General features: G+C 34.1%; 2 protein-coding genes across 2 annotated transcripts; both read left to right on the top strand.

The window, feature by feature from the left end:
• Positions 1 to 2,038: 2,038 nt before the first annotated feature.
• LOC146898712 (uncharacterized) lies at positions 2,039 to 2,482 on the top strand. The gene has a single exon (XM_085736605.1). The coding sequence runs from the start codon at positions 2,039 to 2,041 to the stop codon at positions 2,480 to 2,482; it is 444 nt and encodes a 147-aa protein (XP_085592731.1).
• An 8,568-nt stretch (positions 2,483 to 11,050) lies between these two features.
• On the top strand, positions 11,051 to 12,808 carry LOC146898711 (MLP-like protein 31). Its single transcript, XM_085734133.1, has 2 exons — positions 11,051 to 11,306; positions 12,286 to 12,808. Exons 1-2 carry the CDS (start codon positions 11,120 to 11,122, stop codon positions 12,567 to 12,569), a joined length of 471 nt encoding a protein of 156 aa, XP_085590259.1. The 5' UTR covers positions 11,051 to 11,119; the 3' UTR covers positions 12,570 to 12,808.
• Positions 12,809 to 16,247: the final 3,439 nt, after the last annotated feature.

The raw sequence follows: 16,247 nt of genomic DNA, 5'->3' as shown, positions 1-16,247 counted from the left end.
TCATGCGAATAGAGAAAATAATTTATAAAAGGAGAAAAAAAGAAGAAGAAAAAAGAATTTTTCCATGAGATAAATGATAAGGAAAAAATAAGGAGTGTGTGCTTTAACCATGATAGTATAGAGAATAAAGTTGTTGATAATTTGACGTGTTGTTAAAGGAGTTTTTTTTTTGAGGAAAAAAAATGTCACATAATTTTAAATGTCTAATAAACATGTATTTTTGTTGACTCAACATAGCAAATAACCAATTTTTCATTGTAATTTTCCACCAAAGACAAAAAATGGATGAATTTGAAATAATGGAGGTTGAACAAAAAAATTCACATGAAAGAGAGTGGCATCCAAAAACTAAATTTTAAGTTAAAAATATTCAACAAATGACTTACAAAAACTAAAAAACCATTTCATCGTCACATTAGATTGAGAGAAGCCACACAAGAGAGTTTGACACCATATCTTTACCGAAAATCGTAAAACGATAAGTATATTAGTTTATATGTTGTTCAAAATATACTATTCTATCCAATATAGAATTTTAACTCATACTTGAAACATAAACACCTCTTATTCAAATGTGCAACTATCCGCGTCCATAATCATGTAAAATAGTCAAATAAGGTAATTGAGGCAAATGTTCAAAAAGGTTGGTTGATTGATGGGTTTATAAAGGAAGGTTTATGTCTTTTTCTTTCATGAGAGAAGTTAAGGAAAAAAAAATTGGTATTGTGTGTGTTTTTTTTGTCAAGTAGTCTAGTGGCAAGAATTCACCTCTTTTAGAAGGAGGCTTCTATTCCTTTCGTCATGCGAATAGAGAAAATAATTTATAAAAGGAGAAAAAAAGAAGAAGAAAAAAGAATTTTTCCATGAGATAAATGATAAGGAAAAAATAAGGAGTGTGTGCTTTAACCATGATAGTATAGAGAATAAAGTTGTTGATAATTTGACGTGTTGTTAAAGGAGTTTTTTTTTTTTGAGGAAAAAAAATGTCACATAATTTTAAATGTCTAATAAACATGTATTTTTGTTGACTCAACATAGCAAATAACCAATTTTTCATTGTAATTTTCCACCAAAGACAAAAAATGGATGAATTTGAAATAATGGAGGTTGAACAAAAAAATTCACCTGAAAGAGAGTGGCATCCAAAAACTAAATTTTAAGCTAAAAATATTCAACAAATGACTTACAAAAACTAAAAAACCATTTCATCGTCACATTAGATTGAGAGAAGCCACACAAGAGAGTTTGACACCATATCTTTACCGAAAATCGTAAAACGATAAGTATATTAGTTTATATGTTGTTCAAAATATACTATTCTATCCAATATAGAATTTTAACTCATACTTGAAACATAAACATCTCTTATTCAAATGTGCAACTATCCGCGTCCATAATCATGTAAAATAGTCAAATAAGGTAATTGAGGCAAATGTTCAAAAAGGTTGGTTGATTATGGGTTTATAAAGGAAGGTTTGTGTCTTTTTCTTTCATGAGAGAAGTTAAGGACAAAAAAAATGGTATTGTGTGTGTTTTTTTTGTCAAGTAGTCTAGTGGCAAGAATTCACCTCTTTTCATGAGAGAAGTTAAGGACAAAAAAAATGGTATTGTGTGTGTTTTTTTTGTCAAGTAGTCTAGTGGCAAGAATTCACCTCTTTTAAAGTGAATAAGTTGGGTGTCCGGGGTTCGAACCCCGGACTCTGCATATAATAATGCATGTCACTGCCAACTGAGCTATGCTCACGGGGACAAGTATTGTGTGTTTTATTAGTAAGAGTATAGGAAATAATTTGATTTCCAGTAATTTTATGCGTTTGTCGAAAAAGTTGAAGATTTTTGAATAATTGTTATACCAAAAAATTATACTCAATGAAAATATCAAACATAATTTAAAGGGAAATGGTGAGTGGTTCGATGCCCTCATCAACGAAATTCGATGAATCCTTTTCTTTTTATTTAATATTATTAAAAATTTGATATTAAACAATACGACACACCCTTCATAAAAAAAAATCAAAAATAAAAAAGATGAATGGAGATGGCGTTAGTGGAGGAGTGTCAGCCGTTGCTTGCTAACGTTATTTTGCAGGTCACACAGTCAGATGAATGGAGACTTGATAATGCTGGAAAATATTCTGTATGTTCTGTTTATGATATGTTAACTTCAGGTGGTAATACTATTGTGGATGAGGCGTCAACTTTGGTGTGGCACATACATGTCCCACTGAAGGTCTCTATTCTTGATAGGAGGCTGCTGCGTAATAGGTTGCCAACAAAATCAAATTTGGCAGTTCGTGGTATCCTGGGTTCGGATGTGCATCTTTGTGTTTCAGGTTGTGGGGAAGTGGAAACAACTCAACATTTATTTGTTTCCTGCCCTATATTCAGAGACTTATGGCAGCATGTTCGTGCTTGGATTGGGGGTGGTGTCGATCCCTTTGACATTTCTGATCACTTTGTTCAATTCTCATATTTGCTATGATCTACATCGAAGTATCGTTCTCTAATGCAACTTTTATGGTTAGCTTGTGTGTGGCTGTTGTGGACTGAGCGTAATAATAGACAGTTCAACAACACCGAAAATTCTATTCATCAATTGGTTGAAAAGGTTCAGATTCATTCATATTGGTGGCTGAAGGCAGCTAATGCTGTTCATGTGTTCGGGGTTCACAATTGGTTTTCTAGCCCTCTACTTTGTTTGGGTATAGGCTAGTTGTTTCTTGTTCTTTGATTACCAAAGTCTTTTGACTGAACTCTTGTGTAATTATGGTCGTACAAAGAAGTAATATTACTAGGACCTCCTCAATCCAGACCCTATTGGGCTTAGTGTGAGCCAGTTGGGTCAAAGAGTGGGCAACCTTATTACAACTTCTATGCTTGAAACTAAAACGACAGAAATCAAAATCTAAGCTAAGGGAGTGCATCTCACGCACCATACTCCCGAGATAAGTTCTATCATTTCCATCCCTTAAGTTTAGAGATCTGATAACCTTTTCATTGTCTGACTAAAAAATAACCTTGCGAAAGCCACAATCCAGAGCCAGCTTCATGGTGTTGAGAAGCGCACAAGCTTCTGCGGTGGTTGCACACTCAAAACCGTCTATCTTCTAGGTTGTCGCGGCCATTACCAGTCCATGTTCATCTCTGACGATCACTCCTAACCCCCATGTGCCCGGAACACCGAGGTTGGCATCGTTGTTAGCTTTGAGGATGTATGGTACAGGCTTGACGCATTTGTGATTTTGAGGTTGCATGCGATGTTGATTCTAAGAATTTGGATGCGACAAGGAGTCTTCATCCTTTTTATTAGCTAAGACGAAATCTGCAATGTTGTTCGCTGCTTGACGGATTTTGATTTCCTCAGGTATGTCTTCTTCCTAAAAAATCATTAAGTTACGAGCAACCAAATATGGTATATGATATATGTTGCCAGAATAATGGTGTTTTCATCTTCATTATTGATAGTGTGATAAAGCCAATCAGTAAAATTAGTTACGGGTTGGTTCAGAATACGAAGGGATAAATTCGAACCGAACCATATTCTAGTGACTTTAGGAAATTCCTTAAAAGTATGAGTAGTAGTTTCCATTTTCGCATTGCATCTAGGACAAATAGGGGAAACCTGAATTCCTCATCTAACGAGCTCAGGCTGAAGCGAAAGCTAATTGTTGAGGATTCTCCATATAATCATTTTGTGTCTAGTGATGGAGTGAATCCTCCAAAGTTTTTTTCAAACTGAGTCAGGAGCGTTACTAGTAGAGGGGTTTTGACAAGGTTCATTCTTCCAACTTTGGAGCACCAAGTATCATGATTTAACAGTATAGTGACCATTATGTTCGTACATCCACATCAATTCATCATCTTGAGTGAGATTAATGATAGGAATCTGTTTTATATTGAGCCTATCAATGAGGGGAAAATTATTCTCCAGCTCCTCTTTATTCCAACCTGTGTTATCTCTGTTAAGGAGATCCCTTACAATGACCAGATTATTATTATTATCCTTTTGGGTCAAAATTTTAAACTGAGGTTGATATGGGAGCCAATTATCTTCCTAGATTCTGACCTTGTTCCCATCCCCAATCTTCCAACAGCTACCTCTAACAATGATCTTTATAGAACTATGTAAACTCCTCCAAGCATAACTAGGACCGCATCCCACAGAAGCTTTGAGGACATCTGAATTAGGAAAATACTTCGCTTTATAGCATCTGGATATGAGAGAAGTTGGCCTAGTGTGCATCCTCCAAATCTATTTGGCTAGCATAGATAAATTAAAATCTCTTAAAAATTGAAGCCCATGCCTCCTTCCTGCTTGGATTTAAACAACTTTTCCTTTTTAGTCCAGTGGATTTTCCTACTAGTTCCTAAATTACCCCTAGAAGCTGCAGCCTACACTATCAATCTTGTCACAAACACCTTTAAGGAGAAGAAAACAACTCATGATATATGTGGGGATTGCCTGGGCTACTGCTCTAATCAATACACCCCTACCTTCAAAGTAGATATTTTTTTCCTTCCACCCTTTAAACTTAGACCAAATCCTATCCATGATAAAGCTGAAGTCTTGCTCCTTAAAACGACCAAAATGAGTGGGCATACCCAAATATTTGTTAATGATGTTGCTGATCTTAATTGGTAATTCCTTTTGAAAAAGTTTCTTGAAATCCATGCTGATATTAGGGCTAAAAAACATGTCTAACTTGTCTAAATTCACCCTTTTCCCCGAAGCTTCTTGATATTGATCTAGAATCTCTTTAATAACCCTACCTTCTTCAGGTCTAGCTTTGCAAAAGAGAATACAATCATCAGCATAAAGTAAATGAGAAATAGGAGGGGCATTAGTTGCTATAGATACACCATGAATATGGTCATCCTGCTGACTTTTGGAAATTAAACCAGATAGGACTTCAGCACAAAGGATAAAATTATAAGGGGACACAGGGTCTCCTTGTCTGATTCCTCTTTTTGGTTGGAAAGAGTCAATAGGTTGGCCATTAATAAGAATGGAAAAGGTAACAATTCTAATACAGCTCATAATCAAGTTAATAATCCTATTAGGAAAGCCCATTGGTGCCATGGTATTTTCAACGAAATCCCACTCCAAACTATCATAAGCCTTGGCCATATCTAATTTAATGTCAACAAAACCATTATTTCTCTTCCTTGGCCTATTAATATAGTGAATATTTTCAAAAACAATCAAAGAGTTATCAGTAATTAATCTGACAGGAAGGAAAACACTTTGAAACTCATTAATGAGAGAAGGCAAGGCAGATTTAATCCTATTAGCCATGATTTTTGTAACAATTTTGATGAGTCAATAATTAGTCTAATTTAATGCATTATTTAGTTTAGTTTTATAAAGATTTGATTTGATTTTATTGCATATTTATTTCCTTTTTGAATATTTTACTTTAAATTGCTTTTTATTATATTTTAGGAACGAATATATGGTGGAAGGTGTCTTGGAGCAAAAGAAAGAGGACTGGAGCAAATACAGTGCGAAAATACGAAAATATGGTGCAAAAATATACTCCCACCAAGTCAGAACCTTGGCACGGCCAGTGCCAACATGTGGCACGGCCGTGCCACCCTCCAGGCCAACTTTTGCTGCTTTTCTTCAAGCCCAAGTTACTCCGTTGCAGCTTTACTGTTTTGCCCTTTTAGTTGCTTAGTTTCTAAGTCAATTGTAAAGCTATAAATAGAGTAGCTCTCCACCATAAACATTCACCTTTACTTTGAATATTTCAAGTATTATTTCAATAAAGTCTTTATTTCCTTTTACTTTCTTTTCTCGCAATTTACTTTATCGCATTCTCTCTTCTTCCCCCATGTCTACGATGAACATGAGTGAGTAGACTTCTTTGTCTTGGGATCGTTGGATAAGTCTAATGACGTAATCCGGATCAAGCCAAGCCTTAAACCCTAATTATTTGTTACCTTAACTCCTAATCTAAATTCACCGTTTTAACATGAATTAATTATTATCAAACTGTGGAAGCGAACGCGGAGGGTTTGATAATGGTTAATTCATCATCACAGATATCAATTCATAAAGCGAACGCGGAGCTTTGATATCCGATCAAGTGAATTTAGACAAGGTTTGCGAAACATGAGAATAGTCTAGCAAACCTTGGGACACATAAAGTTTCGATCTTCAAGGGTCCCAAAGGCAATCACCCATGAGAATAGGTGTGGTTGTTGGAGGGATACACTCACTGACTTCGAGTGGAGCTGTGATATGCTAAAGAGAAACTTGTCCTTGGTAATTAAGATTAACGCATAATTATAAGTTTAAGGCTTGCTTGTGAAAAGATTCGTTATTATGATGAACCAATGATCCCGAGGCTTTTTATTATTATTGTTATTTACTTTCAAACAACTGCACTCTCAAACTTCTTATTCTTTCTCCTCTAATCATTTTCTAAAAAGTTAATTAGATTGAACAACTCCCTAGTGGAACGATACTCTACTTACTACTATTACTTCGATAGGCCGTGCGCTTGCGGTTTGACCCTATCAAATTTTTAGGAGAACATTGCAAAGGCTAATCGGTCTGAAATCAGAGGGGGGATTAGGGGTAGCAATCTTAAGTATGATTAATATCTTTGGGACTGCCAGCATAAAAAAACCTAATACTTACAATTGAAGCATTTCACTTGCTTCCAAGGCTCACAAATAGCTCTCCACACAAGTAGAATTCAAAACCAAGACACCTTCAACCGTAATGGAATACGTGTTAACCAAAAAGGATCAAAACAATGTTGCTTATCAGGGCATGCAACTATCATATTTCATAACACCAATCCAATAATCAGTACATAATTACATATACAAATAATAAAAAATTTCAACTCTAAAAAGGCTTATATGCAACATCACTAGATAAGACGAAACTTTATAATGGAATTAATTCAACCTTTCTAATGACTTCAGAACTTCTATTATAAAAGTATGTACATAATAATAAAATATATTGCAACAAAAAAGCAACATGAAACTCTTAATAATCGAAACAGCGAAAAAAACCATCTTTTCCCAAATTCTAAGTTTAAATCACCTAGATGTTTATAATGAAAACCCATTCATTTCTTTCTTCCAATCAAAACAACATTGAAATTTCATTAACCTCAACAACAAATCCAATCCCAATAGTTTACTAACAAACATTCAGTACAATACTTAAACAATTAACATGAAAATATAAAGTAAGAGGAGAGGAAGAAGAAGATACCCATTCTTGTGTTCAAAATCTAACATCCAACGCCCTCAAATTTGTAAAAATGGAGGTTTTGTGAGGTATTGGTAAGAGAGCATGGTGTCACAGTTAGGAGAGAAGATGGAGCAGGTTCAATTTTTTTTCATTTTCTTTCTAAATTACAATATTGTACTCCCTCCGTCCCGCAATAGATGACCTATTTGAAAATGTGTAATTTTGACCTAACTTACTTTGACCATATTTTTCTACTAATATACAAGGATAAATAATATCATATAAGATGTCGTTAGATTTGTCTCGATGAGTGTTTTCACAATATCAAATTTTCATAATTTTTTCTAATATCTTATTCAAGATATTTAAGCTCAAAATTATACATTGGCATGCGTAATAAGGTCAACTGTAACATCCCGCTCGTCAGCTAATGGAAAATTCATCTGTTAAATGTATCACAGGACTAAGATTCGTGGAAAGTGATTATGATGAAGAAAGTTAAGTACGACAGAAGATATTTATAAGTAATATCAGTTAAGCATGAGTTATGTATCAGGGTCAGGTAAACACGACTGAGACGAAGGGCATTTAAGTAATCTCGCTCAAGGGAGTATATAAGTGATTTGAGGGTGGAAAACCTCATAATTTCTTCCTCTTTCTCTCTCTAGGTTTTGAGAGAAAGAGTTCTCTCCTCCTTCTCTCTACCATGCGCCCTCCCTCTCTTCTCTAATCAACCAAACTTCTTCCAAATCATGCTCAAGCATGATTAAGCATGGCTTAGCAAGTAAGAAACAAGCAAAGGAAAGGATCAAAGCATGGTTTGGTGGGAAAGAACAAGAAATCAAGGAATGAAGCAAAGCTAGGGTTTGAAGCTAGGTATTGAAGGAAAGCAAGCAAACATGATTAGGTGAGTTCCATAGATAGATTACCCACCTTTGGGATTGATTAATCTTGTAGAAAATCATGATTTATGTTAGTTTAGTTTTTATGAAACTTTAGCACCCTAAGCCAATCCTAGTTGATTATATGTTAAAATTTGCCATGATATATGTTTAATTAAGTCTATACAAGTTGCTGGATGAGTTTGGTGCATTACAGGGTCAAATTGGACGAGTTTTGGGTCGAAAATGGCGAAAACCCGCAGCCGAAATCACCGAAAACGCAGAATTCGCAGCGCTGCGCCTGAACAAGGGCGCTAGGCGCCCAAAGTCAGAGAGCCCAGCGCTAGGCGCCCTCCCTCTGGCGCCAGGCGCCCCAGACAGGACAATGTTCGCGTTGTTCTGCGCTCGGGTGCTTGGGGGCAGTCGCGTGGGGGTCCGTAGCGATCGTTTCGAAGTGGTCTTTCACTGTTTTTACTTATCTTTCTACTGGAACATGTTTGGCTTTATCAAAACATAGAATTTATAAACGGCTTGGAACTTGGGTTTATGGCATTTTCGGTCTTTAGAAAGTATTGAAATTTGCACACATCGTCAATTGATCCTTGCATCATTAATCGTGGCAATCTTAGCATGTAACACGAGGATGGCTCAAGAGAGTTTAAGTATGATGGGGTAGTAATGAACTAAGAAAGGGAATGTATGTAGAGCCTCGACTTAGCTAGTCGAGAACTAGAAGATAGCATGTGGCAAGTAAGGCAAATATAGGATATGCATCCCTATAATGATAAGACGCGAAGTGTATTCTCTTCGCATATGATCTAGTATGCCTTAGCAAGTATGTGAGCCGTGGATTGACTAGTTGATCTAACCACCATGATTAGGTATGTTTATGAACAAGTATAGGTTACCGATAATCGGATCGATCAAGGTTCCGAGGTAAACATGTATATATGATTATGTTTAACTTATATGCACGACAAGACCATAACTAATAAGTGTAGGTGACATGTCTCTTGATATCCACATCAGGGGGATACAAGGGGTTCTCATTATGAGAACGATTCAAGCCGTAAGGGACCCGCATGTCACTGAGTAACAAGATGTAGGTGCTCGTGCCTCTTGTTATCCACGCCAGGGGGATACGGGAGGTTCTCGACCTAAGGGGAACGGTTTAAGCCGCAAGGGACCCGCACGACACCGAGGGAGTCCGATGTACGTACATCGATCATGTATGGGATTGATCTTGGGGTTACTCCACTCGGGACTATCCGTAAAATGAATCAAGATAACATTGTTTGTTCAACGCTAACCAATATGAATGAACTTAAGTACGTTTATGTATGTTACGATTATGATTATGAACATGTATGAACTCATGTACGATTATGTATGAGAATAAGAGCATTAGATGCTTTAAGACAAGTATAAGTTAGGTATAGAGCAAGCTATGAACATGATACCGATGACGATCTTAAGTTTCCCCTAATCGTCCGGTTTAGAATCGTGCCATGATTATGTTAGGTTTAGGCCTCGATACATAAAGTGTATTCTTGGCAATGCGGTTCTAGATTCCCCCTCGACCGCCATGACACGTATAGGAAGTGAAGCCTATAACAAGTGACATAAGATTATGACGGCTCTAGTGTGCATTACCGTCTATGAATGCAAGTCCCCACACACGTATAATCAACCGTTAGGTTGTAATGTAGACACGTGGTGACCGTAGGTTTCCCCTTGAGGTTGCCTATAGCCTAGGATTTAGGGGAACTCACTGAGACATTATGTCTCATCCCAATCCTTATTTGTTTCAGATAAGCAGGATGTTTATGCATGTTCGGAGCCGGATGGATATTACTTCAAGGGTTCGTTCGTGAAGCTGCAGGATGTTATGGACTTCAAGGATGTATTTTTACGTATGGATGAGTTGTATTGTATTATTATTATACGAACGGAACTTGATGTAAATATTATTCATTCGAAGTTTTTTTTTTAATTGTTGTATATTTTAATGTATCCAGTACTAATATTAACGCACGTGCCAGACTTTCTAGATACGTCTGGTATGGGTGTTACATCAACTGTGTCAAGTATTAAGGGACGGAGGGAGTATTATGTAACAGAGAATCTAATGACAACATGTTTTTCGAGAAACATTGTCCTCGGTAGATCCTAGGTATGTAATCTTCAAAACCGTGTTAAACCAAATAATGGAGATATTCCTGACACGTGCATACCGAGGAAATTGTTCTTCGGAAAACCTTTATTTTAGCGAGAAACCAAGTTTCCTCGGAATTTTTTGGTCGGAATTACATTCGTTTCTTGTATTGCTTGTCAGATTAACATCTCTCTCTTGACATGATTGTTTTGACATTTTCGAGGTACACTAATCCGTTTCCATCAAACATTCCTCAAAAAATGTCAAAAACATTTTATAATAAATTCAAAATTTTCAAGTATCCGCCATGAATATCAAATTTAAAAGGCCAATTTTTAAAACTCGGAACTTCATTTAAAAATTGTTAAATTTTGTGCCAAATTTTGGAAGTTTCAAATTTTCCCTCTTAAACTTTCTGAAGAACAAAGTCTTCGCGGAATGCATTTGAATTTAAAAAAATAAATAAATAATTGATTAAAATGAAATAGAAAACATAATAATTTACAATTTCCTTTTTACAGAAATAAAAAATAAATATATTTAATATATAAAAATACAAATCTTACAAAATATAAAAAATAAAATTTATAAAATATCAGAAAACGAAATAAATAAAATATTTGATCATGCTTTTTCATGGGTGGGGAAGCACGGATCAACTAGTGGGCTGCATAATTGAATTTGTTGTCTCTATTATTATTATATTCTTAGTCAATAGTGTAATCAAATTTCTTCCTTCAAAAAAAAATAGTGTAATCAAATTTCTATTTAAGACATGGGGTTGCATATACTTTCCCCATATCATAAACCATCCCTTATTTGTTTCTTTCATCTTTTTCTTGTATTATATTTAGTATCTATCCAAAAATGGTGCTTGCTGGTAAACTTATTACTGAACTTGGGATCAAAACACCAGCTGACAAATTCTACAAACTATTTGCATCAGAACTTCATGAAGTGCAAAGTGTTTGTGAAAGAGTTCATCATACCAAGCTTCATGAGGGTGAAGATTGGCATCATACTGATTCGGTTAAACACTGGACTTATGTCATAGGTAATTCTATTTCTAATGTTTCGATAACCAAATCATCATCTTGTTTGATATGAAAAAGTTTTCTATTACAAATTTTTTTAATGATAATTATAGTAATAAAAAGAAGATTGGTGGGTTAAAGAATACCAAATGAATTCTATAACGAAGAATAAAGATTTGATTCATTGAGACTGATCTAACAACGAAGGCAATATTTTAGCCTATTGACTTAATTTAGAATTTTTTTAATTGGTTAGAAAGTTTGTAAGAGTTTTAGATATATAAATTGTTAAAATAAAAAGTTAAATTCATGAAAAAAAATTGAGATATCGAAATCATTGTACACGAGGTGAAGTACAGGATCTCTAAAAATAGTACTTAAACTTTTTCCGTTACTTTTTTTTTATTAATTAAGAATGAGCTTGAACACCCATTCATAATATATATTATTTAGAAAAAGGAAGAGAAAAAAAATAAAAAGCAACAAATGACCCTAAAGGAAAGAGATGCTACTCAACCACCTTTGTATTCACCATGGTACGGGTATAATTTTTTCTTTACGAATGTAATTACATTTCCAGATTTTTTGTCTAGAGATAATCTATATAAAAAGTAGGGTTTGTATGATATGATCCTTCGGAAAATGTCTAAAGACGAACCTTAAAGTTTTTAGTAAAATAATGTATTTTATCATAATATTTTAAAAACAGATTAAATATGTTTTTTTACGAGAAAAACAGATTAAATATGTCACTAAAATTTACTATAAAATAGTAAGGTTCATACTAGATTAAATTCATCATATAAGATCTTTAAAAGGTGTTTTAGAGGCATTCGTTAGATAATGTAATATATCTTTTTTAATGCAGAAATAAATTAAAGCATCATTTATCATTATCTTATTATAATATTTCTGGTGCAACTAATCTTTATTATATTAATTCCTTTGAAAAGCTTATTTTATTCTTTTTGGTATTAATTGCCTCTGACATAACAACAGATGGCGAGGTACACACATGCAATGAGAGTGTTGAAGAAGTTGATGATCAGAACAAAAAAATCACATACAAGCTATTTGGTGGAGATATTGAAAACTATAAGGTATTTAAGCTCATCTTAGAAGTGCTTAACAAGGCTGATGGAAATTCTGCTGTTAGATGGACTATTGATTATGAGAAGAACAATGAGGATGTTGATACTCCAAATGGCTGGATGGACTACCTTAGCAAGAGCACTAGAGATATTGATGGTCATCTTGTCAAAGGGGAAAAGGTAGCTCTATAAGTCATAAAGATATTTGAATTATGGTTCAATGGGGTTTGGCTTTTATGGATAAATGTGAGCATATAAATAAAATAAAAGCTAGTGTGATGTTTGTATTTTGGCATGTAGAATAAGCATGCATATTTCTTTCACTTGATCCTCGTTTGTATCGAATATATGTGTCGGTGATGTCTTGAAGATTGTATCTTAAATTATGTGTGATGCAAATAAATGGATATTGGTGTGCTTTGCAGTTTAAATTTGTGTAATAATGTTCTCAATTATTTAAGTTTAGTTTAACAAATCTTAAGCAGTACGTGGTACTAAAGCATTAACTAGAAGTTAGTTTAAGAAGATTGATTCCATGTTACACATGATCTTTCTTTTGTTATAAGCGGATTAGTTTTGACAAATATTTATGCTAATTAAATATGATCAATGATTAAATAAAAAAAGAGGTAATTTGGTGAAGTTCATGCCATTGATAAAGTTGATTTACACGATCTTTGTTTTATTATAAGTTGATTACTTTTGACAAATATTTATGTTGATTAAATATGATCAAATATGACCCCATGAACTTAACTCTGTTGTTAGGGACAGTGCATGATATATGCAAAGTTTAGGGTTCGAACCTCAGACACCAAAAAAAAGTATGATCAAATAAAAAATATGGTAATTTGTAATGTTCATATCATTCATAAAGTTCGCTTGCAACAACTATCATTAACCAAGTGACAAGCGACTTAATCCCTTTAGAAAGTGATCACAAGTTCAACAGCTGTAAAGTGATAATTAGGTTTGTTAATCAAGTGTGCTTCTCAACTTGTAATGTGTACTGGTTTCTTCCCTTTTTTATATGCATTCAATTGGATACATATATGTTAGTTATGTGCCAATTAAATTGGTAATCAAAGGACGAGTCGCTGGAGCTCGTGTGGCATAATCAGGTCCTGTTGAAGGTCACGATATTTGCTTGGAGACTCATTAGAGACCGTTTACCTACAAAGGCTAATTTGGTTATGCGTGGCGTGATTCCAGCGGATGACACTGTGTGCGTTTCAGGTTGTGGTCAATTGGAGACAGCAGAACATATTTTTCTTACGTGTACTGTGTTTGCTTCGCTATGGCAACAGGTGCGCGAGTGGATTGGTTTCGTTGGGGTGGACTCTAATAATATTTCCGATCATCTGGTCCAGTTCACTTACATGACAGGTGGAGGTAAAGCTAAACGCTCGTTCATGCAACTTATTTGGCTTTCTTGTACCTGGGTTGTGTGGAATGAATGTAACAATCGTCTGTTCAATAATATTGTCACCTCGATTCCATGTTTGTTAGATAAGGTCAAATTGTTATCTCTTCGGTGGCTGAAGGCTAAAAATGCCATGTTTGTTTTTGGCACTCAGAGATGGTGGTCATGTCCTTTAGCTTGTCTGGGCATTGGCTAATTGTCTGTTTTTTGCTTCTGTGTACAGACTGACTTTGTATTTCGGTAGTGGTTTCCTAGGCACGCCTTGTGCTTCGGAATCACTTTTGGTTTGGTTATATAATTCCATTTTAGCTTCTCAAAAAAAAAAAAAAAAAAAATTGGTAATCAAAACCGTAAAAAACTAGCAGTGATATTGACCATTTAGTGTAACGTCAATATTTGGAATAGAAACGTGCACATGTTGACCAAGTAAAATAGCAACAACTAATAATGTGGTCAAAAGGCGGTTACAAAATTTGGAATTAAAAGCATGTCTATAAAATCAAGTTAAACACAATAATTACTAATATGATAATAATTTTTAATTAAAATATTTTTCTATATTTCTCAATTAAAAATATGGAACACAAAATATTTTAAAACTTTTGAAATATAATCAAAATTTACAACAATCTCCCACATATTTCAAAAATTTAAAATAAGTTAAAAAAAGGACTTACTGGGTTAACATCCTAGATGTGATGCATCAAACTGGTGTAGCAAGCTATATGAACATGCCCTAGAATGATAATACTTAACACACAGTGAAGTTGGTGTAGCAAGCTATATGAATCAAAATCACTTGATATAGGTTAGCGGTATACCATTCGCATCACACCCCCACAATTCTTGCATGGATTATTTCATGAGTGCTCCAGCGATTTCGCCAAGATCTCATACAAGCGGCCCCACTTGACACTCACATAGGTGATTTCATCAAGTGTATACTGCAAATCATACACCACCCATAAGGGATATGAAATTCATTAAAAGCTTTATAGGCTTATACTCTTAATAATGTAGTGTCTAGCACTTCTCACACACACCATAGGAAAGGGACGAGAACAAAAATTAATTAACTAATTTTTGGTGCTAGTAGAACTAATAAGTGACTTGTTCTTACCCATATGAACCTTATTCATGGGATCTCCAATCACAAAGGTTGGGTTCCCATCACTTATTAATTTCAAATGGCTTAAGTCCCAATCCCCTCTATGCACACAAATTTATTTCATCTCAAGGGGCTTTGTTTAGTAGCTACTTTATATACACAAATGATGAAGACAATTTTCTTTCATCGTATGCGATTGACTAAGACATCTCTAAGTCAATCAGCCTCATATATTTATCAAAGTCTATAACAATAAACTTGATCTCTATAATTATTTTTATACATGTCTGCTTACATTATTATTAAGCGACATCACTATCAATGTGGATAAATATAAATCTATTTGTAGATTTATTATACAGGTCTGCTTGAATGACTTCAAGCGACAACATCCCCACAATAAGAAAAGTAATTGTACATTTTGATTTATTCTCATTGGATTTCAATTTCAATTAACATCATTGCATTATTTTGATGCAATAGTTCATCAACTTTAAACAATATTTCATAAGTGTCAAATTGACTTCCTTAATATATTTCATCAGGTCTACTTAGATAGATTCTAAGCGACTAACCCCCACATTGAGAAAATATAACTATGTATAGATTTATTATACAGGTCTACTTGAATAATTTTCAAGTGACAACAGTTCCACAATGAAAAATAAATCCGATAAAAATATATTTTTCTCATAAACAAATTTTGTTAAACATCATTGTATTATTTGAATACAATGGATTATTTTTCAAGTATACTCTTATGTCAAAGTCATTTCAAATATTCCTCAAAGAATATAAGTATAATATTTTCACAACTATAGCATCAACTAACTCATTTCTTGAAGTCAAAATAAAATTAAAGAAATAGAAGTAATCAAAGTGTGAGATTTATCAAGTTAATTATGCTAAATATAGTTGCACCAGAGAAGGTAGTTTACAAACAAATAATTTCAATCAATATGCATATAATCTCATATACTTTAGTGTAAGTTCACTTAAACAATGCATATATTAACTCTTTGATAACACAAGTTAAATTAGTGAGATGCATATAGCTAGAATACAGAAGGATGGGTTATATTCATGTCATATTAGTCAAATGACAATGCATGCTACATACACAAATATATAGAATTCCCAAAACTCTTAAAATAAAGTTAATCTCTTAACAAATAACGTGCATATATTCATAAGAAGTGTACTCATCAATTTGATCAATGATATCTTTGTCATATAAAACAGAATTCTTACAAGCCTTCTAAAATATGATACACCAAAAATGAAGGTTAAACTCAAGTAACACTACTTTTCTAATTTAAAGGAGTATTTCTGTCTAACA

The sequence above is a fragment of the Medicago sativa genome, chromosome 8 (assembly GCF_051527215.1).
Source record: "Medicago sativa cultivar Bolivia chromosome 8, Bolivia_mono, whole genome shotgun sequence".
Classification (NCBI taxonomy): domain Eukaryota; kingdom Viridiplantae; phylum Streptophyta; class Magnoliopsida; order Fabales; family Fabaceae; genus Medicago; species Medicago sativa.
The sequence above is the reverse complement of the archived record's forward strand: the minus strand, read 5'-3'. Positions and strand labels throughout refer to the sequence as shown.

Excerpts from the sequence above, each read along its gene's own strand:
- LOC146898711 (XM_085734133.1), top strand. The coding sequence starts at position 11,120 with ATGGTGCTTGCTGGTAAACTTATTACTGAACTTGGGATCAAAACACCA. Across the intron at positions 11,307-12,285 it reads ACACTGGACTTATGTCATAG|ATGGCGAGGTACACACATGC; the intron begins GTAATTCTATTT and ends ACATAACAACAG.
- LOC146898712 (XM_085736605.1), top strand. The coding sequence starts at position 2,039 with ATGGCGTTAGTGGAGGAGTGTCAGCCGTTGCTTGCTAACGTTATTTTG.